Source organism: Thunnus albacares, chromosome 22 (genome assembly GCF_914725855.1).
Source record: "Thunnus albacares chromosome 22, fThuAlb1.1, whole genome shotgun sequence".
Lineage (NCBI taxonomy): Eukaryota > Metazoa > Chordata > Actinopteri > Scombriformes > Scombridae > Thunnus > Thunnus albacares.
In genome coordinates, this window is record NC_058127.1 from 18,496,195 (window position 1) to 18,518,132 (window position 21,938).

Sequence of the window (21,938 nt, forward strand, 5' to 3'; positions counted from 1 at the left end):
GGGATAAGTTGCTCAAGCAACATTTTCGCTTAAGAGTTTCTACAACACTTCCTCTGACGACTACACTTTCTTGACAAGTGTTTATAAAAAGATAATGCCTTGAACAAATGTTTTCAGAAGTGGGTAGACTTCTCTCAAGATGATGATGTTTTTTCAAACTTAGACTGTTAAACACCTCTCAGATATGAGGATATTTCACATTTCCTGTGTCAACACACCATACATTAACTGTAAAGTACAGTAAAACAAGTGCACCAACACTTTAAAAGATGCATTGAGGTGGACTCACATGCTGTACAGAAATAGTGGATTAAACTCCAATGTTACACGCAGCTAATCTTCTAGTTTCACACACAGATCACCAATAATGATCCATCCAAAGGAGCTAAAAATGTAGCTAAGAGCTTTGTGAAATGCATTTTAACTCATTTAGCTTGAAAATCAATCACTGACACAAAACACAATAAAAAAATGACTAGAATAGCTCACTGTACCTGGAAGTGGAGGTTGGTGTACTGTCCTCCGGGTATCTCATTCTCATAGACATCAGCATTGCCAGATTTCATGGTGGCAGTGCAGTCAAATGGAGCATAAAGACCTCTGGCTACTTCCCAGTATTCACTGTAGTCAAATACCTTCTCCAGAGCAATACCTGCACCAGAGCAAACCAGAATGACATGAAATCAATGGACATCATGCTCAAACTTGACAACACTGATCTAGTTATTTGAGACAGAGACATTCGTCTAAAGACAGCAACACAAATATAAATCTAAAGCATGGAATGAAAGGAGAAGAGGAACTTATGAGAAATAAAAGCTTTATAATGAGGTATAATTTCTGACTTATTAAATGTATTGCATTGGGTATTATATTATGCTTTATATGCTGTATTGAGTGAGATTAATGTGGGTGTGCTGCCAATATTCAGCTTTAAAAGGCAAAATCTGCAACTTTTCACTATAAATACAGTGGAACTGTTATGGAAGCTTATGTGGAAAGCTGCCATTTATCTGAATTAGTCATCACAAAACTTGTGCCAGCTAGCAAACGGTGACAGTGCCGGGCTTATGCTGTTCAGTTTGATGTATGAAAATATAAACGTGATGTGAAACTTGTCACGGTTTTCTTTTTTTAAAACACACTTTGTCAAACAGTACAGGTCCGACCTATCAAGCGTGTGTGGACAGTGTCTCCAACAACAGTACATATGTTGGTTTTTATGCTTTACTAAACTAGTTGGTGTGGAAGCCAAAATATCAACCGAGACATTTCTGCAGTATATAATCCTCCTGGAGCTCCCACTCAAAATTTACATGAAGTCAGACAATTTCAGGACCTAAAAGTGTCTTACAACTACAGTGTAGGTAAAGTGTACTCTTATCCCATGAGCAGGCCTACTAATTCACTCAACATTTCCATCTTGCTTTTGCCAAACCAAAGCTGCTCATTAAATCCCTGTGATACTTATGATCCCTTTAAAAAAAAAAACTAATATTGCTCATATTACTGACATTCTGCTGCAGCCAGTTAAGGTGTGTTAAAGCTGATTACCTTGAAAGGAAAAATCTGCTGGAAGTACACTGAGCTTAGCTAATGATGACAAAAATCAGCCATGTTAATGAGACAAACTTAGCTCGTTACATCCACAGCTAAGTGACAGGCTTGAATTTTTATGAGTCAAAGTGAGTATGTACTCCAAAAAGTGTTTGTGTGCTTCCACTGTGATCTTGGCGGGGAAATGGAGCTACTGTGAAATTAATGTGAAATTAATGTGCGTGTTGTTGCTCCTCAAATTCAGCTGCCTGCCAAGTCACTCGGTAATTAGGTCCATTTCCTTCTCTGTTTGAGAACACCATTTTTGTAGCTCTCATTTATGCTTCCATTGTGAAATTACAGCCTCAATTTAAAAAGGGGAAGTGACGAAATGTGCAACGTGACAGTTGATCCACATCAGCTCAGCTCTAATTTCACTACTCCAACATCAGCCAATTGTACTCCACTCCGAGTACGTCCACACCAAGTCAGGTAAATATGTAAATGCATCATTTTCTCTCTAGTCCTACATCCAGACTGAAACTGTATTTTTCTACCCCCTAAATGGAGCTTTTCAAAAAACAGCTCCAGAGGGTGTAAATCTTAAAACGCCGGCATGGTGTTTCAGTGTGTACGGGATAAAAATGAGGGACGGGAACCAGTAAGATTAAGACAGCAACCTTTAGTTGCCTCTCACTTTCTCTATTACAGTTATTTTTGATGTCAATATAACTGAATACCCAGCAGAGCTGTTGTCATTAATCTATGTTAATTTTGTCAGACAACTGACAATTATAAAATGATTTTCACAGCAGTGTGGAAATGAAATGTTAACCCTTGTCTGATGACAGAAACAAAAATATGTGAATGAGCAAAACTATACTGAGAGTTCAGCTGCATTAAAACACAGTATACTGTTGGTGTCACAGAGAGCAGGAGGAGACTGAACGGAGGTTTAACACGCTGACACTCAGCGGAGTAACCGACTGTGTCTGTAGCTGTCCAGTCACAGATGGGGGGCTGTGAAGTTAAGAGGGCAACTTTCAGTCGTCTAACTTTTTTTCTGTGATAACATATTTGAATGTCAATATACATGCAATATACAGCTGTTATTATTAACCTGTATTTATGTTGATTTTGTCAGACGACATTGCAACCATTAATTAATTACTTGGTTAACCAGATTATCTCTCCTACTCCTTACCAGATGTTGGCTGTGATGCAGTTTTGTTGAGATTTTGCCATTTTAATGTCTCTTCAGAAACAACCTGGAAATGCTACATAGTCTATGTATCATGTCTTTAGATTAGTGAACAAAACAGATTTTCAAGTTTCTACTAAATAAGTAGTAGTAGTAGTAGTAGTAGCAGCAGTAACTGATTTCTCTGAGCTGGAAACACAAAGAGCGCTGCCCTTTACACAAAACTGATACATTGCATTCTACTCTGCTGTACCGAGGTTACTGTGGGTGTATAAACTGCTATCTCTGATTCTTTTGTGATGGATTGTGAAATGTTGGTGTACAATGAAGTTTCTTTGAAAGAGGAAATATTGTAGCTCCTCCATTGACAGTAACTGACAACTCTGTTGTTGCTGTGTGGTGGAATATTTCAACATGTCACAAATATAAGCAAGAGGGTACGCTGCCATTGTGTTAAAAAGTTTTGGCGTGGATTTTCCTTCAGTTACATGAAAATATGCAGATATTATTACTCTTTTAGTGCACTGTAAAAATGTAAAATTTGTAAATTGTGGCGAAATTTCTCTCATTTCTCAAACCATCTGCTGGAGAAATTTATTTGACAAGCCTGAAGTTTCCTGAGGATAACTCTAATCAGCCAAACACCACACCTGTGTGAAAGTCTTGTGAAAGCCAAAAGTTATGTTGCATGAATTACCTTTAGTTTATCAGTTAAGTGCTTTGGTAAGGGGAGATGGCAGGAGCATCTTGTTCTTTTATCTATAGCATTTGCAACAGTTGATGATGCCCTTTGAGATTTGCCCTGGTATTTTAAAAGTTAACGGCAAACAGCTACAAATGTTAGTGAATCTGCCATTTGTTCAATCAGGCTGCAGGTAAATACAACATTGTTTGTGTCTGGATTGCTGGTTACACTCCTCTAACGATCAATCACTGCAAAACGATACCATGTGTATGTCACCCAGGCACACAAATACATGTTCGTACATAGATCAGTCATTCAGATGGCTGCTTGGCAGTGACAAAGTGCCATCAATATACAACTCATTAGCAGCACAAACTCACTAATGCAGGAGACAAACAGACAGGCGTGTGCACACATGCTGAACACCGAAAGACAAACACACACATACTGTATTTGCACTCATAAGCTCGTGCACGTCTTCTCTGCACCACTGCAGAGACACACAGACACACAGTTTGTGGTTGATGAGATGATGAGAGCTAACCAAGACACAAAGATGAAGACAGATGAGAGGCAGGAAGATTCAGGGAGAAAAGAAGAGAAAACAGAACACAGATGGATGAAGAAAGGGAGAGATGAGGGAGGTGAGCAAGAAGCTAAATGTGCTGGCTCACCTGCCTCACTGTCTGGGTTCAGTAGTTGTGAGTGCCTACATATATGCTTTGTGTAGTGCGTGTACATTGTTTGGTGTGTTTGATGACTGCTACATCTTAAACAGCTGCAATGTTGTGGCAGCTGGAAATTCTTCATCAATTAAGTCCATGCATGATGCATGAGAAAAGGCAGTAAAGGCTACGTCAAATAAACATAAGGACCACTTTAATGTTTGTCATCATTCAGCTGCACAAGTGTTTGTGAATATGTATGACTTTTAAAATGCATGAGTGTGTGCACACATACTGTTGCTGATTGAATAAATAAACGGACAGCTTAAAGACAAATGAATTAACCAGTGAGGCGATTCTTTTGCCATTTCTTCAGGGCAAAGATGCTGTGGGAGACAAGAAGCAGCTACTGAGGGAGAGGATGGGAAAAGCAAAGAGAGGGGGAGTCTGGAATAGAGAGGGAGGGAGTTAAAAAAAAAAAAAGTGCTGTTAATTGCTTTGTCACTGAGTGAGAGGGAGGGAAGAGGAGGAGGATGGATAGACAATGTAAAAGAGGCAGCAGTGATAGGAAAAGACATGAGAGCAGAGGGAGGGGGGAGAGCTAGAGGAGGCAGAGCACACTGCAAAGCACTGATTATTGCTTTGTAACAGAGATGGGAGAAAAGGTGGAGGAGTGAAGGAAAGCAGTAAACAGACTTAAGGTCAGGAAGGTATGGAAGTATCCAAGGCAGTGCTTTGTTTGATTACAAAATTAGTGAGACAGGAAAACAGAGATAGCAGGGGGGGAGAGGTATAAAGAGAGCCAGAGATGAAGAGAGGAGATGAGCACAAGGTGACAGGTAATAAAAGAATTTGGAAGTGAGAAGGAGTTGGTCTGCATGTGTATGCATAATGCATGTAGCAGGGTCACATTAGGATAGAGTATAAGGATGCACATGTGTGTGTGTGTGTGGGGGGAGAGACATCCTGAATCCCATTCTCAGTCTCAAGTGAAGCAAATTGAAATTCCATGAATAAACTGTGAGACCTGAAAACTTCTCTCTCTTGAATAAAGACCTTGTCTTTCTCTAGGGGTACTGTATGCTCTAAAATTGATATTCTGTTACTAAACTGAACTGTATCTAAAAACTGGGAGAGTTTCTCTCCCCTTGACACTTTTTTGCTGTACTATGTCATGTTTCCTAAATTGCCCAGAACAATATTTGTCAACTCCAGAGGAAGGACATGAACCTGTTGCATTCAGCAGTGAGTACTGTGGGTAAAAGTTTTCCTTTCAAATGGAAAGGAAAACAGCATGTCTTAATGGCTCTGTTGCTGTGTTGCTTTATGGACTATTACAGAAATTACATCCTCTTCTAGGACAGATTTCTCCCTGTATGATTGTGAAACACTGCTGCAAAACAATGAGTCAAGAAAGAAGCCTACTCACACTGAGGGACACGCTGTGGAACTAACAACACCAAACAAAAAGGGCCTGCAAAAACAACTCCAGACCATGTGGCATCACATCTATCAGGGTGTTTCCAGGGGGAGCCTTTTGAGGACCTCTGAAACTTTGTGTGCTCTTTGATCAGAGGAACCAGGTATTATATTTGGTTCTTTGTTCGTGGTTTGAAAAAAACATTCCTGCTCCAGGGGTCCAACTTTCCAAAAGTTCAGGGAGGAGTTTGCAGGGCTGAATGTTGCATGTTGGTTAAACACAGACACTGTTGCAACTACAACTTGTGTACTGCTTCATTCACAAAAGAAGTACCTAGTGTGACTAATATCAATATTAGAACAAGGAGTTGACATGTCTTGTGATGTTTATGAATGTTAAAAACAAAGTTAGGCTTTGTTGTCGGCTTCCTGACTACTTTAAAAAAAGGGAGACAGCTAAAGAGAGATGGGAGTATGAGAGAATGAAGGAGAAACATAAAACTATTTGCTGAAAATTTAATTGCGGTTACTTTCTAAAACACTGTCAAACAATGCCAACAATGTCCTCATTCATTCCATCCAACTCAAACAAGTAAATACAAAGAACAACATGGAGACTGTTGTATCTTCATGTGTGAGAACTGATTTTCAGACACAGCAGTTGATTTAAAGTCCTTCATCTGTGCAATTTGCCTAATTTTCATGGTATTTCACAGGCGGTGGAAACACAAACAGGAATGTGGAAAAGGGACTTGACTTCCTAATTTAGTTCCTCTGGTTCCATAGTTCCTAGAACTTTTTAGTTGAGAAAGGCTACGGCTGATAATGTTTCAAAAAACATGGTGCCAAGGGAATGTGGGCATTACTGAATATTAGCATCAGGGCTGATCATTTTATTATGGCACATCAGGTCTTGTCATTGACATGCATTAACGAGTGTTTTCCCTGAGGACTACATAATCATCAGATATAATGTCTTTTATGCATGGAGGCAGAAAACAATCTGTAGCTACATTATCAGAGCAGAATACAAAGAGAACTTGGTACATACAGTAACAAACAGCTCATAATGTTAATAGTCTTCGGCATTACAGCAGCAGACAGAACATTTGCTGTGAGGTTTGTACATTGTGTAAACTAAATTAACAGGGCTTTTCCTGGTTCTGAGTAATGGAAATGAGCTATCAGATCTAGTTAGTAGAGCTGAGCCGGTTTTCACAACACCATTACTCTACATAACTAAGCAGCAAACTTCACATCCATTTTAATTCCTTTAGCCTGTTCCCTATTCCTTCAATTTTTAAACAGCAGTTTTTACAACTGGCTCTTTTAATACAATTTACACTCTGTGCCCGTCGCTGTGGGAGGCAGAGGTCAGTGAGCCCCGCCAGTTATTAGAGGAGGGTGGAGCTCCATTGTTTTTCATTGAGTAGAGCACAATGGACAACAACAAGGACACTGGGGAATGAACACATTATAAACCCATTCCTCCACTTCTCATTTGACCTCCTGAGAAGACTTGTTAGATAGAAAAGCAGTGGTGGTCTTTAGTGTAGAGCAGCGGGCTAGCGACTGAAAGATCTCTGATAAAGCTGGCAGAACGTGGGTTGGGAAAGCAAATGAGTAACCAACAGCCACTTCAAGGTTGCCTTAGGAAAAGCTCTTAACCCCAAAATACTCCTGAGAGAGCTGCTCATTGGTTAAACTGGAGGATTGTGGTTGTACTGGGCCGCAGGTTTCAGTTCCTGGCATGCTGTGATGAAAATAAGAGCTCCTAATTTAATGCTACAACCAGTGTTTTTATATACAAGCTCACAAACAAGGCTTTATTAGCACAAATATATCTGACAACAACTTGCTGACACTTCTCATCTTCTACTCATATCTATCTGAATCAATAATTTCATGAATCAAAAATGTTTTGTTTAGCAGAGCATCAGTTTTATTGATCACTCCAGTCTTTCTTTTGGTCTATCTCGTTCTTTTCCATCTTCCTCTCATAATTGGCTGTGTATGTTATCACTGAGCAGAATGCGTCATTCTTTCAGATTTAAGGCAGTAATTAGTGATGTGCTCTGTCATTTATTGATTCTCTGATTGATTTTTTTCCCCCTTCATGTCAGGTAGAAGACTCTCAAAGACAAATAATTTCTGTGCAAGAATAGTGATCTAAGAGATATACTCTGTATCATTAACAACTACATGATACAAGATGGATTTTCTGTGGGTTTTTTAAGATATTTGATCCAATGTACTACTTCCAAAATGTTCTTTCGTAGATCTTGGGATGCGTTAGGAATACAGAACCACCTTTGGTGCCAATGTTTTTTGCTGAGGAGCTTGTCACTTACCGGTGTCAAGCTTGGTCCCCTTGGCGCAGGCAACGATAGCTCCCATGCTGGGCTGAGAAGTCATCCCGGCCATTGAGTCAACCTGGAGAGACACGAGCAGTATGAAACCTGCATGACTGCAAGTCTTAATCTTTGTAGGGGTTTGTTATTGGGTCCACACCCAATTGTATCAAATGAATCAACTGTATATATGTATATATATGGAACGTGTGTTTGTACATATGGATATATTTATCCCTTGTCTGTTGAGTGTATTTCTGTGTGCTTCATCTTGTGTGTTACTGTGCATATGTGTTTTATACTTGGCAGAGTGAAAAGACAGAGTTTAACTAAGTAAACAAAAGTTGTTGTTTTTTTTTTTAAAGGGGGTGGGTCAGGTCAATGGTGGACAGCCACTTGTTTCTTTCTTACAGAATTACAAGGAACTGAGCAGCAGAATGGCCCTAAACTGCAAACAGCAGCCAACTGTTTTAATGAAACTGCCCTTATTGGCAGCATGCGTCAGTAAACACAGTGAGGGAAATGTTCCCAGCCTCAAAAGATGTTCCGTCAGTGACATTTCACAAAGCAAACTGCACAAACTGGTAGAAAATTAATGTTTGTTCATGTTGCTAGGATAACTTCACGAGAATTATTTCAGTTGAGTGTGTACAGTGGTTGGTACTGGTTACATAGAAGGCTTCCTATCATGACTCTGAAAGACAGTTTGATGTCACAGTAACATTTACTAAACCAAAGCAACTGGTCCGTTAGCAACACGAGGGATTTGTAGAACAGACTGATGTAAACTTACCGCCACATCCACTACATCAGCTCCAGCCTCAGCACAGGCCAGCATAGCGGCTACACCAGCTCCAGCTGTGTCGTGTGTGTGCACGTGGATGGGCACTTCTGGGAAACGATCTCTCAGTGCGCTAATCAGAAGCTTGCTGGGCTGTGGCTTCAGCAGACCGGCCATATCCTGGTGAGAGATGAGGAGGAGGAGGAGACACAAAGAAGAAGGGTTAAGAGGCATTTCTGAAACTCCTGGGACCGGATTCCTGGACATGATACAATTTAGACCATGAGTAAACCCTAATCTAGATTTGTTAATCCTGCTTTAAGTGACTTTGTGAATCTTAATTTTGGATATGGAGTCCTGGATAAATTTAAACAAAATTAACTTCAACCACCTGTCTCTCATTAGCGAGAGAAAGAGCACACAATGCTGGCCTGAGGCTGCTCATGAAAGCTGGAACAGACTACAAACAGCAGATAATTTGTTGGATTAATGTAAAAACACACAAAACAACTGGAGCCAAAAAAACATGTTTACACAAACGGTACCAAAACCCTTAAAAAGATGTGGACTATTCTTTGTATCTTCATTGATGAAGATCATTAATCTAAAGTTAAAACTGGAGGTTTAATTGAAGCAATTTGGTCCTGAAGTAACTCTGATAGTGTTTCATGGAAATCAGTTCAGTTAATTCAAGACCAGACTACATCAAGGACTATTCCAACCAGCTGTGAGAAAGACATTTTCATTTAATCTGATTTTAAAAACCTTAATTTTACACTTGGAAAGCAACCATTCACTACACGAAAAGTCACACTTTTACAGATCTTGGACAAGAAAACTATTAAATATGGATTTGAAAAATGATTCATTAGCACAATAAAACAATGACAAACATTAAAGGATTCACAGTCTTATGAGGATGATTATAATATATAAATCTTAATTGATATTATCAGAAATTCCCAGACAGAGCTTAGATGTTTAGTTGCGCTCCCTTTGGTGATCACTGCACTCCATGAAGTTATAATGCATGCTCATTTCCTCTGTTAAAAGTTAACCTCATTAGCTGTGCCAGCCTTTCATGAGATTGCCACTGCTGCGTCTGATGGTTCACACTGCGGTAGAGCGGGCGTTTATCATTTCACGTTTGAAAATATTTTTGTCATGCTTGAATGAAGAAATTAATCCAATGTGAGCATTATCAGTGTATTCATTTAGATAAGAGGCTCAAGTATACAAGTTTCTGAATGGGAACAAGTTAAAAAAAAAAACTTCAGTTAGCATGTGAGCGTTTTCTATTAATCAAAATGCTTTTTAAAATGCATGCATAATAATGTTTTGTGTTTTATGTCCTGAGTATTTATTTATTGGGTAGGGAGATGGACACTAGGAAACATTTCCATTTCAGATGTAGTAGCCACAAAAGTGACAACAGAAACATTAACAGAACAAGTAGCAATTGTAGTTGTTGTAATACAGGTTGTAATCATTGTACTAGTGATAGTAACTGCCAATAAAGCTTATTTAAAGCACTATAAACAAAGTAAATCTAACTTAAAAATGCAGAAGCAAACAGTAAGTGCCAGACTCTTTAGATTATCACAGGGAGGGAAAAAGTTGGCTTGTTGTAGAGCTCTTAAGAAGCAGTAAACAGCTCTCAAAGCAAACACTTATTTCCTTACCTTGATACATAGGATGTGGGTGCCAGCTTTGACAAGCTCATCTGCTAGATTCACATAGTAGTCCAGAGAGTACTTCTGCCTCATTGGGTCGGAAACGTCTCCTGTGTACGAGATGGCAGCCTCCACCACGCCACCTGCTGCTCCAGCGGCTTCCATGCCCAGCAACATGTTGGGCAAGTAGTTCAGGGAATCAAACACGCGGAAGATGTCCATGCCGTTCTCCTTGGCCACCTCACAGAACCTGGTGGAGAGAGAGGAGGGGGGGGGGGGGGGGGGGGGGGGTTAGCCATGAGAGGAACATACAGGAGTGTACATACTTTATTTCAAATCAGAGACAGAAATAGGTTAGGAAGGCTGTCAGGACTCACAGTACTGTTCAGTGGGGACTCTCTCCTTCTCTCTCACACACACACATAATAAATCTGTCTTCATGCACAGTGTATTTACAGATAATAGCTCACATCCGGGTTGGGATAAGCTGTTTATATCCATCTCCATATCGCCATAAATATCACCGTACCTGAGTAAATACAATATTCGCACTATTTCCATGAAAAGTGAGCTTGCACAGCCTGGAGGAGCCCACAATAAGTGGAAAGAAAAGTACACGCGCCTCATTATCCAAGCTGCTAGTGGTAAATCCCTCCTATTACAGCCTTGGCCCTGGTATCTTAATCAGGTTTTTCATAACTGGGGTGAGTGATTACTGTAGCTGTGTTACTGTGAATGCAGTATTTACATACACTGAGAGCTTTTGTTTTGGCAAATAAACAGACACACTTAATGTTGTGAAAGGATTAGCAGTCCTACAATCTGCATGTCCAGTATTTATCTGGCTCTGCAGTGCATACAAGTGCTGTTTAGTGGACGTTGTTCTACACCAAAATCAAAAACACTGTACTGTCCTACATACAGTGTAGTACACAGTACTCAACTCAGAGCTGAAGTGATAGTTATTCATGTGCATCAGAAAGTTAAGTTTCTGCTAAAAAATTAATTTCCTTTTTAAAGTGACAGGAAGATCTAGTTAGCAATCATATGACCCTTTCATTCCTCCAGGCGTTTTGATATTTTAAAATTTATACATCCCTCTCGCTGCAAAGTGTACTGTACTGTGACCCTGTGAAATGCACTTTAAATAATGAAATGAAATGAAATTACACTTTGATTTGATTTAGTTAATGAAGATGCTTAGGCCACTTCGCTGCAGGCTGCCGCACTGAAAATGTCGAGGGCGAGAGAGTGACAGAGTGAAGGGAGGATGGAGAGAGAGAGAGCCCGGCGAACAGATCAAAGCCATTAATCACAATCGTGCAAATTTTCGATGGCACTCCCCCTATGGGACGCTGAGAGAGAGAGAGAGAGGGGGGGCGAGAGGGAGATGAAGAGCTGCGAGGACAGAAAGAGGGAGTTAAAAGGAAGGAAATGAGTGTGTAATGCAGAGAGATGAATGGAGGCATAAAAAAGGGAGTTATTAGAGTGGGGATAAATAATGACTATATGAGAGAGGAGAGAAGGGAGGAGAAGGGGAGCAAAAAAAAAAAAAAAAAATCAGGGAGGATAGGGGAGGTCTGTGTGTGTCTGTGATTCAATGGAAAGGAGGGAAGAGGGGACAGCGACATTAGTCATAAACTACTAATTTATTTCAGGTGAGAGGAATTACACTTTGTGTGTCTTTGTCCTTGTTTGTGTATGTGCGACTGCAGGAGTGTGTGTGCTTGTGAATACATGAGTCATCCACATCATCGAGGTAACTTGTGAATCCATTTGGAAAAGTGTTAGAGGCATGTGTGTGTGCATGTGTGTTGGCACAGGAGTATTTATGGCCCTAAAATGCATTACTGGTGTACAACTATATCAATGATGTGTGTGTGTGTGTGTGAAATGTGTGTAACTCTCTGAGCATGGTAGGAGGCAACAGGAACACACCAGCCGAACTGACCTGATTAAATGTGTGAGAGAGTTGTGTGGTTTGTGGGTAGCAACTATACAATATATCCACTGAGATATATTTAGAAAGGACGCAGCTGTGTCTGAGGGCTTCATGCTATATAGAAGTAATATTGATAGGCAAATTAAGAATATCTTATTTTTAAAAATCACATCAACTCGCTCAAAACACTGCACTGGGTACTTGTATCTCCTAAAATTATTTTACTTTAATCCAGCACCATCACTAATGCCTTTCATTTTATGTTCCAACTCTCATATCTTCCATCGCCTTTCTTTTAAAGGGGACACATCACCACTTTTCCAGGTCTATATATTTATTCTGGGGCTCTATTAGAATATCTTTACATGATTCACACTCCTTATGTATCTTATACTGGTCCTTTATGCAGCCCCTTAATTCAGGCTCTGTTTGAAAAAAGCCGTTTTAGCTCCTTTCTCTTTAAGGCCCCTCTCTGATGAACCCGCTATGTTCTGATTAGTTAGCTTGTGGAGGCTGCCCCTCAGGAGACTTCCTCCAGCTCCAGAGGCTGCGTAAATCAACAGTAGTAGTAGGATTTCACTTTTTGTTCTTGTTCTTTACTCATAATGTCAACTTCTCATATATATCTGTATATGTTCGAGCCGAAATCTTGATCCGAAGAATGCAAGTGGACAACGCGAACAATCCACCAAAAACCTCAATCTGACATCAGTTCAGTGGGGAAGTAGAATTAACTTTGCAAACAAAGCATTCAGAGCAGGCTGAAGCCCTGGCTTTTGACTTTTAGGGAGCACTAGTATATACATTCACCTCATATTTTGGACCTCTGACCATGTTTAACACAAAGACATCATAACAGTATATAAATGTCAGAAAATCACAAAAAACATAATATGTCCCATTTAAAAGTTCCTAAAGTTACCCAAAGGAAACAGTGGAATATCCTCCTCTGGATCTAGCAAATTCATTTGGTAATTTCAAAAGAAAATTAAAGAATCAGTTTAACTTGGCTTTTGTTTTCTTGTTTTTAAGATTGTTTTCATCCTGTCTTGTGAAGCACCTTGCAGATCCACAAATTCAAGAAGAAAACATTTCAAACGCCACAATTTTCACAAAAAAAGTCCCATTCCTGTATGATAGAGGATACAATAGTGCCCCAAAACAAATCTCCACATTAAAAAGCCGACTCAACTTACTGTATAACCTTCAGAGAGCACTGTAGTCATGAACTGAAAATGTGCATCACACTATTTGACAGCTTGACAATGTTTAGACATAATTTAACAAACAAATATAAAGGTGTTATTGAATGTGTTCTTGAAATTACAATAAAATTTGTTTACAGTCATTTCTGAGGTCAAGTGAGATGTTAGATTTCAAGAGGAGTAGGTGTAATAAGCTGTAAAGTAGCTTCAATTTTCATCTTTCTTGGTCTGTAGAAAATCTCTGTTACCCTTCTGTTATTTTGTCTACTTGTGTTATTATTTAACAACCTGCATACAACACAGATGTATGAAGTTGATGGTCACCCATGTTGTTCCCATAGAAACAACCCAGTCATGGGGCGTTTTCTAAATAATATGACAAAGACAGACAATGAAGCAGGAGGAGCAGCAGCTGGCTTTGAGAAATATTATTCAAATGGATTTTTTCCTGAGCATTTTCATTAAAAATGTTTTTTACACAACAGAAGAGCTAAATAGAAAAAGGGAGAACTTACTACTGTACATAGTGAACACTTCACTAATAATATGTACTCATTTAAGCCCCTTTCCCACATGCACTGCAACCCTCACATTTTCTGGACATTACCTCGAGGAGCTGTATGTGTGAACGCAAATTTCCAAATCAGTTGGACCAGACATTAAACAGACTTTACCATGTCAGCTTCCTAGCACAAAATCCATGTAATGTCCGATTGAGCCCATATATGAACACAGCAAGTCATTTTCCAGAGAATTCACAGCGAGCGAGTGGGCGTGTTGATGACGTTTCTATCATGCAGCTGGCGCTGGATAAATGCAGCAGGCCAGCTAAGCTGCATTGTTTTGATTGGGGCTGAATGCTCTGCTGTGAGGCTAGCGCTAATGGGAGAGAGGACTTCCTATGATTTCTTAACGCTGAATTACAACCACAGCATACTTTTTGCGCCATGTCCTGCCTCCTCCATGCTCTACCCAGGCACCACCCCCTCGCCTAAAGTATTTCCAGTAGGTGAGAAGGCCTCTGACACGGACAATCCCCTGTTGTGCGCAACATGTGTGAAAGGGCAACTCTGGATCGTGTCTGGACCTGATTCTCCAGATATCGTCTAGAGTTCAAATGTGAAAATGGTTTAAGTGTGTGAGGTCTGTGCAAACAATGCAGATTAAGCTTGTGTGTGTGTGTGTGTGTGTGTGTGTGGACCTGGATTTACATCCCTGCTCGTGTTTCTGTGTGCTCATTTCCATAGAATTATTTAAGACTGTGTGCTGTGAAGCAAATATAAAAGAATGTGTGCATGTTTACAGTAAGACTTTGGGTATGAAGCCTGTGAGCTCTTCAACATTTGATAGATTAATAATTGAATTGAGATGAAATGGGAAGTGTGTGTGTGTGTATATGTGTGTTTGTGTGACTCACTTATAGACAGCATTGTCAGGGTAGTTGGTGTAGCCCACAGCATTAGCTCCTCTCAGCAGCATCTGGAATGGGACGTTGGGGATCAGAGCTCTCAGCTCCTGGAGTCTCTTCCATGGACACTCTGACAGGAACCTCATGGCCACATCAAAGGTAGCACCTACACACACACACACACACACACACACACACACACACACACACACACACACACACACACACACACACACACACACAGTTGCAGTTTATTTCAGCTTTCATCCCACTTTGATCTGAATTTGAGAATAATATTTCATACTTATCACATTGCCAACAAACACACACACATAAAACACAAAATAATGGATGTTCAGATAAAATATCTGATGATACTCGCACATTCATTGTTCATTCTAACACTTTCATCATTTCATTTTAACGTCACTTTAAAATCTAAGAAATGTTTCAGTGGAAGAGGCGAAAGAAAAGAGATAGCAATCTCTTATTTCCCTTTCTGGGGGAGTAGATTAGCGAATCTCATAACCGTTTATCGTATCAGCCAGAAATATTGAAGGCTCCAGTGGTTTTCTGCTGATCCAACACTCTCATCATTAAATTTCATTTTCGGAGCACTCATAAATTTGGACACAGAGAGAATACTAAGCAAAACTACTTGTTCCCTACTGAGGGAGGAGCAGGAATGCCCTGGAAAAACCCTCCTCTTTATCAATCTTTTATTTATCTTTTTCCCTCTGACTTGGATTTTAGCCTATGTCAGCATCTCCTTAACTACTGGTTTGAAGCCGAAATGGCTCCCAGCAATTCCTATCTGATGTTAAACATATTATATTTATGTTTTATGTATGCACATGGGATATAAAAACATGATGCTGGCCAAGGAATTCATCTGGGATAGCAGAATTTACTCTAATAATTTCATAATGTGAATGATTGCTGACAGCTGGTCCCACATATCAAGACATTAGGCATAGGGACTACTGTACTGAAGTCTGTTTTTTGGAAAGACAAGCAGCTTCCAGTCTCTCATGAAGACGAGCTGAAATAAATCAGTAGGAAGGAGAGAAACAAGCCTTTGATGCAATGCCCATGATTGCCAGGAATGTCTTCAGCATCAACACCCAACGTAATATGCATGAACAGAGGAAAATTACTATGATACGTCTAAATTCCTCCTGGTATAGGTGTTGTGGGAATTTCCTCGCCTGTAGCATCTTTTGTAGGTATGTTGTATATGAGTACATTTTATGAATAACTCTATAATAAAAAAATAATAGTAAAAGAAAAACTCATAACATTCATATTGGTAAACTCTAAGCTCTGACAAAAATTTCCCATGTGGGAAAATAAAGTCAGATAAAATAAGCTTCTATCTCATGCTCTTGAGCCAATAAAGATAAAAAATATTAATATCTATAATTTTGTTACATAAACACAAACATACACCTCATTGGTTATCAGATTTCTGCTTAAGTGTGCTATTACGGCCCTGATGTATTAGACAGTTTATCCGTCCAGTTCAATTTTTATGTCATCTGTGATTCCGTTTTATTGCTGTGGACTGCCTGATTTGCCCTTGTGCTGTCCAGACGTTCATGCTTTTGTGTGTCCACTGCCTGCACCAACAACAGATTGCATTCCTTAAAACATGCAAAATGACTCTGAAAACACTTATTACACAACTGCTGGGCTGAATAAGGCGCACACACCAACATGATCACGCACAGCAATTAAAAATCTGCAGCTTTACCATCTGATAAATTTGCTAACTGTGAACTGATCTGGGGATCCATATAGATACATTATATGACCCAATTCATATTACTGTATCTTCCATGGCGTAGGGAAGAACGCTATATCAGGAGGGGACTTAATCCTCAAAGGGCTTTCACAGGCTTAATCTCTTCAATGATTCATTCTGCCTCTAAGCAGCTGAAACATGTGAAAGCAATATTCCCTATCCAAGACCACGGCGTAAAAAAGATTCTTGCATAGGGACAATGTGTCAGGATAACAATGTTCAATACTCACGTGGTCATCTCCCTTTAGTGATTTATTTTGTTTCTTAGTGATTCGAGCACAGCATATCTCTGATCACTTTTTAATAAAGTGCATTATATAGGGACCTCCTAACAAGAGAGGATTCGTAGTTGTTCCTCCCGTGGTCATTTAGCGGTTTATGAGGAACCAATTTAAAATGGTACAGTTACAAGCAGTCACTATGGGACAGTGTGTTCTACAGCTGAACTTTTACTGCAGCATGGTAGTCTAATTTGTGTTTCACACCCAGAATCAATATGAGGCGAGAGCATCAGTGGGCAACTGGTGACTCTGGGAACACTGGGATTTAAAAGCTGGGTGAATGAAGGACGTTTAACAGTGGTTATGGGAATCTACAGTACATATATACTCACCGGACACTTCATTAGTTACACCTGTGCAATCTAATGCAATCCAATACAACAGCTCTGCCATAAATTCTACATTTACAAAGTTTATACAGTTTCAGTTTTTGTTGACATCATCAGAAAGGTGATAATTCTACTTTGTTTATTATTGAGGTCGTAGTGGGTGCTGGTGGTGTACTGGAGTGCATTATATTGAATGGTGTTCCTAATATTTTGTTCCCCTCATGTATGTTATTGGAGTGGACAAAATAAGAACACAGTTCCGTATAACGCACCCCTGGACACCTCCACCACCGAGCAGAAGCTTCAGAGGATGTTTAAATCACATTTTTCATGTACGTCAAGATTTATTTGCCAAGTCTGTTTCCATTGCACTTTGTCACATTTTTCTTTTATAGACCAACTTTTCTACCTCAGTCAAGTGTAAAAACCTCTTGTGATATTTTGAGATTTTTTTTAATTTGCTGCATTTCCACTTTTTTTACGTGCATAAAAATAGTTGGATGGAAACACAACAAGTCCTGCGGCACAGTATGTGAAAGTAAGTGATAAGTGTATTTTAAAACGGGCAAAAACCGTATATATTTAAATGTTTCAAAGAATATGCAGTATATATAATAAATAACATGTATCAAAAAGGTTTAGTGGGAGGTCCTCCACTCCATTTACTGAGTGCTCTGTTTATCCTACAAGGATACTTAACCAGCCAAATTAGCATTCAAATATTTATAAGCATATGAAGACACTGAAAAAGATATAATTATAGTGCAAACTAGTAAAGTCACAGGAAGGTTTCAGGGGGATATTTCTTTCAAGAATTTATTCGGCCTTTTAGTGTTTAAATAATTATGAGAGTACTATACTGTTTTCTCTGAGTCATAATCATATCGTGCAGGAACTACTGACGCCTCAAGAGGATCCACCAGCATATTGCATTCCTCTTTTGTGATTCACACGCTCTCTGCAACTTTTCTTAATTTAGGACAAATTAATCTTATTCTCCTCAGCACATAATATCAGCTCATTACAGAATCATTATATCAAGAGATGTTTAAACTTCTCCAACTCTTGTTTTACGTCTGACTTCAATGATGTACTTTTGCTGCTCTTGTATAAACGGGAGAAAAACGAGGATATATTCACTTTCTCTAACTTCTTTATGAGGACAGAGTACTGTTTAATCTTCCAGAGCTTTCATTGACAGATTTCAAAACCTGACTCGCACTGAAATTCCAACATTAGTGCTTTATGAGAGAGTTTGGAAGAAAGACACAAAACCAGATGTACTCACTTTTCTCTTTCTGTTTTGCTATAACTAAATACAGTTCAGAGACTATTCTGCAAAGAGATTAGATCTCTCACTTCGTCAATGTGTTTACCGCATTGTCTGCTCAGTTAAAAACAATTACACGTGGTGTAAAACAGTTGAAGCCTTAAAAAGACATTATTTCGTCTTACTATAAATAATTCATAAGGACAAGTTGATTTCTTTTAAGTTCATCATCATTTAAATTCATGCACAACCCCGCCAATAGCTTCCATTTTGAGATTTTTACCCTGCTGCTGCTTCCCGCTGGCTTTTAACAGATCAGTGGCTTTCAGACACCATGATAAGCCTCAGTTTTGAAAACAGGAAGCTCCTAGTGAATTAACATCTTTAATGTTCAACCACAAAATGGTGTCAAAGCGTGCTTTCTATCAGGTTTTATTGACTGTTATGCACAGTTTCCTGTTTCTGGCACAGATGTGGCCAAGAGAAATAGTCAGGAAAAAAATGATAGAAAGCTGAGTTTGTGCTCATTTATCAGGTAAACATACAGACATGTCTGACTGTCAGCTGTGAGCTTCCCACTTCCTCAAAAGAGATTTCTCATAGTTTTTGAAAGCCTAAACGATTGCCCCACTGGATCGTGTTTAAACCCAGTGAGATGCTGCAGCAGAACAGTAGGATCACCAGAAGTAAAGGTATCAGTGAGGTTGTGTTATGCATGATTATAAATGCTAAAAAAGCATTAATATCCCTTAATCAAAGCACTTTTCCCTTTCAGAGGTTGGTTCATACAGTATAATGAGACTTACGGGGACATGGGGCTTCCCTGGAATCTATTCAACTATTTCCTCCAGGGTGAGGGGGCACAAGTTCACAGCAAGTTTTCGGTCTCTCTTAAAAGATTTATTTTTAATGTAATTGTTCAAACATGGCTAAGCTGAATTCATATCATCTTTCTCTGGTCAGTCTCATAATGACATTACAATATACTGGGAGATGGATGTCGGGAAGCATTTAAGCCCTTTCTATCGAAATATCTCCTCAATGATTTACTTTTGCCATAACCTTTTTATCTGTTCAAACATGAGATAAGTAGACAGTTGCTTAATGTGAGATCTGCTCAAAGTGCTCTCCCACTGTAATGAAATATATTGCTTTCCGCTAACTGGTGCACTATGATCGGCTACCGGGAGGAATTTAATCTCAGAAAGGGTTTACAGCACCAATGAGGTTTCACTGGAGACTTACTCTCCAGTGTTTCTATTTTTTTTCTCACTTTGTTCAACCATCTAATGATGAACACAGTCACTGAAACAGAGACCACTTCACACTTTATGTGTTTGTTGTTTAGTTCTTAGGAGTGTTCTTGTGATCTACTCAAAGTACTCCAAGTCATGCAAGTCCAATCATTCAGAGTAGTTTACCATAATTGAGCATTACATTAAATGTTTCAGCCTCAAGAGGTTGACTGGACATATCTCTTCCACAAATGTGCCTGTCCTAAGTGTTTGAGTGTTCAAACAAGGGGAAAAAATGAATTTATTCTTTGAAACCAGTTCGTAACAACTGTACTTCACACAGGACTGTTATCAAGAAGTGTTGATAATTGGTCTCGTCACCAACTGTTCAAATATGAGGCACATATTTTCTTTCTCTAGCCAATTTCAGAGCAATTGCACATTATACGAGGACACTATTGGACTGTTCATGCCTCAAGAAGTTTCAATAACGTATGATTTCCTCTATTCACTCAAGAGCTAGGAAAAGGTACAATCATTGTCTATTGAGTGAACTTGCTCAAGACTGACTTGCGGGCAAAGAGATGGAGGAATGAGATATGTTTTCAATGGCATATGATTTTCACAGCTCAAACAACAAAAACAAAGCTGTACAATCACTGTCATCAATAAAACATAGAACCAATCTACACTGAGAAGGATGAGAGAATGGGCAAGTATGAGCATGGCTGTTCAAACACTTTAAAATGGAAGAGCGCATACACAAAGAGTTTAATTAGCATGATAGCCATTGAAAGAAGAAAATTCATGCCATTCTTACATGATCGCTTGTGTACAATGACATACTAGGACAATTTTCTTGGTTATTCCAAATCTTTAGGCCCCTTAAAAATATTCCTGTTTCTTTAATTTCAAGCAAATCATCAAGACACACATCCAGCACAAAGAAACTCACCTCCCCAGTTCTCCAAGCTGAAAAGGTTGTTGAAGTTGTGGCTGACGAATGGTGAGATCTTCTTCAAGTCATGGGTCCGAACTCTGGTTGCGAGGAGCGACTGGTGGGCATCCCTGAAAGTGGTATCCATTAGCAACAGACCTTGGTGGGCACGGACTGCCTTAGCGAACCCCTCGGGACCGTCACGCAGCAACACGTCACGGAAACCTACTGGTGGGTCGCCTAATAATAATAAGCGGGGAAGACAGAAAGAGAAAAAAGTTGAGTTTATGTAGAGAACTAAACAGAGGAGTCATGAAAGGGAAATAGGTTTGTTTTAATGATATAGCAGTTTGTAAGAAGTCAATATCAGATGCTGGAGGAATATTTAACACTGTTTCACAACACTCAAACAAATGGTGCAGATAACTTTATAATGATCAGATCAAACATGTATTCATAATTTCATTTTTTTTTTAAAAAGGAAAAAACTGTTAGTTTTTATAAAACAACAGCAGAGTGGGCCTGTAATTGCAGCCATGTGCTAAGAAGAAGGCTGCATACAGTATTTTTGGACTAGTCAGACAGGATCCATGAATAGCGCCTTGTTTATCTGATCTTCCATGTGGTGTATTGACTTTATACAACGCTTAAGTGTCTGGCAAGATAAATGATTTACACCAGTGTAACAAGATGCCTGGTGAGCAGGTAAACCAATGTTATTTCCGCAGTGTTCTCTCTTAAATTGTATTGTTAACAAGTCTGATACTTGTCATAACTTCTGCTAACGAGGTAGACAACTGTCTCCTCTCATTGCTGCTCCAATCGCCCTCAGCCCAAGTAGATCAGCTATAAAAGAATACAGGAATTAAAACACAGCAGCCAGCTTATTAAGCACACCACCCACCAATTTGTGAAAATGGATTGCTCCCGCTGACAGTGACTCATATGGCCACGGTTTTCTATTTAAAGTAAGCAGCTACTGTTTAGTGAAACAAGAGATCCAAGAGACTGAGCTTGGTACTGTATGGTTGCCAGCAGAGACAAACTGGTTCCAGGCTGGCTGCTATTGCACTTTTCACGCATTTCTAATTTTGCAGCCTTATCCGGCCTATGACCCTGTTTTTAGCTCCCGAAAATTCTCACGACATCAGCAATCAGAGAGCTGTCATGTTGTTGCAAAGCATACATTTATATTTTATTTTGAGAAGTGTGGAAG

At 39.4% G+C, this 21,938-nt stretch overlaps 1 protein-coding gene across 3 annotated transcripts in view; it reads right to left on the minus strand.

Moving 5' to 3' along the window:
- Positions 1–21,938, minus strand: part of LOC122974040 (pyruvate carboxylase, mitochondrial-like) — a 301,961-nt gene that overhangs the window by 33,764 nt on the left and 246,259 nt on the right. For all 3 annotated transcript variants that reach the window (XM_044341882.1, XM_044341881.1, XM_044341883.1), the window contains exons 15-20: positions 20,741–20,962; positions 14,876–15,032; positions 10,321–10,561; positions 8,651–8,818; positions 7,858–7,939; positions 495–652 (exon numbers count right to left, since the gene is read on the minus strand). In XM_044341882.1, the coding sequence (XP_044197817.1) occupies positions 495–652; positions 7,858–7,939; positions 8,651–8,818; positions 10,321–10,561; positions 14,876–15,032; positions 20,741–20,962 (1,028 nt within the window). The remainder of the gene's footprint in view (positions 1–494; positions 653–7,857; positions 7,940–8,650; positions 8,819–10,320; positions 10,562–14,875; positions 15,033–20,740; positions 20,963–21,938) is intronic.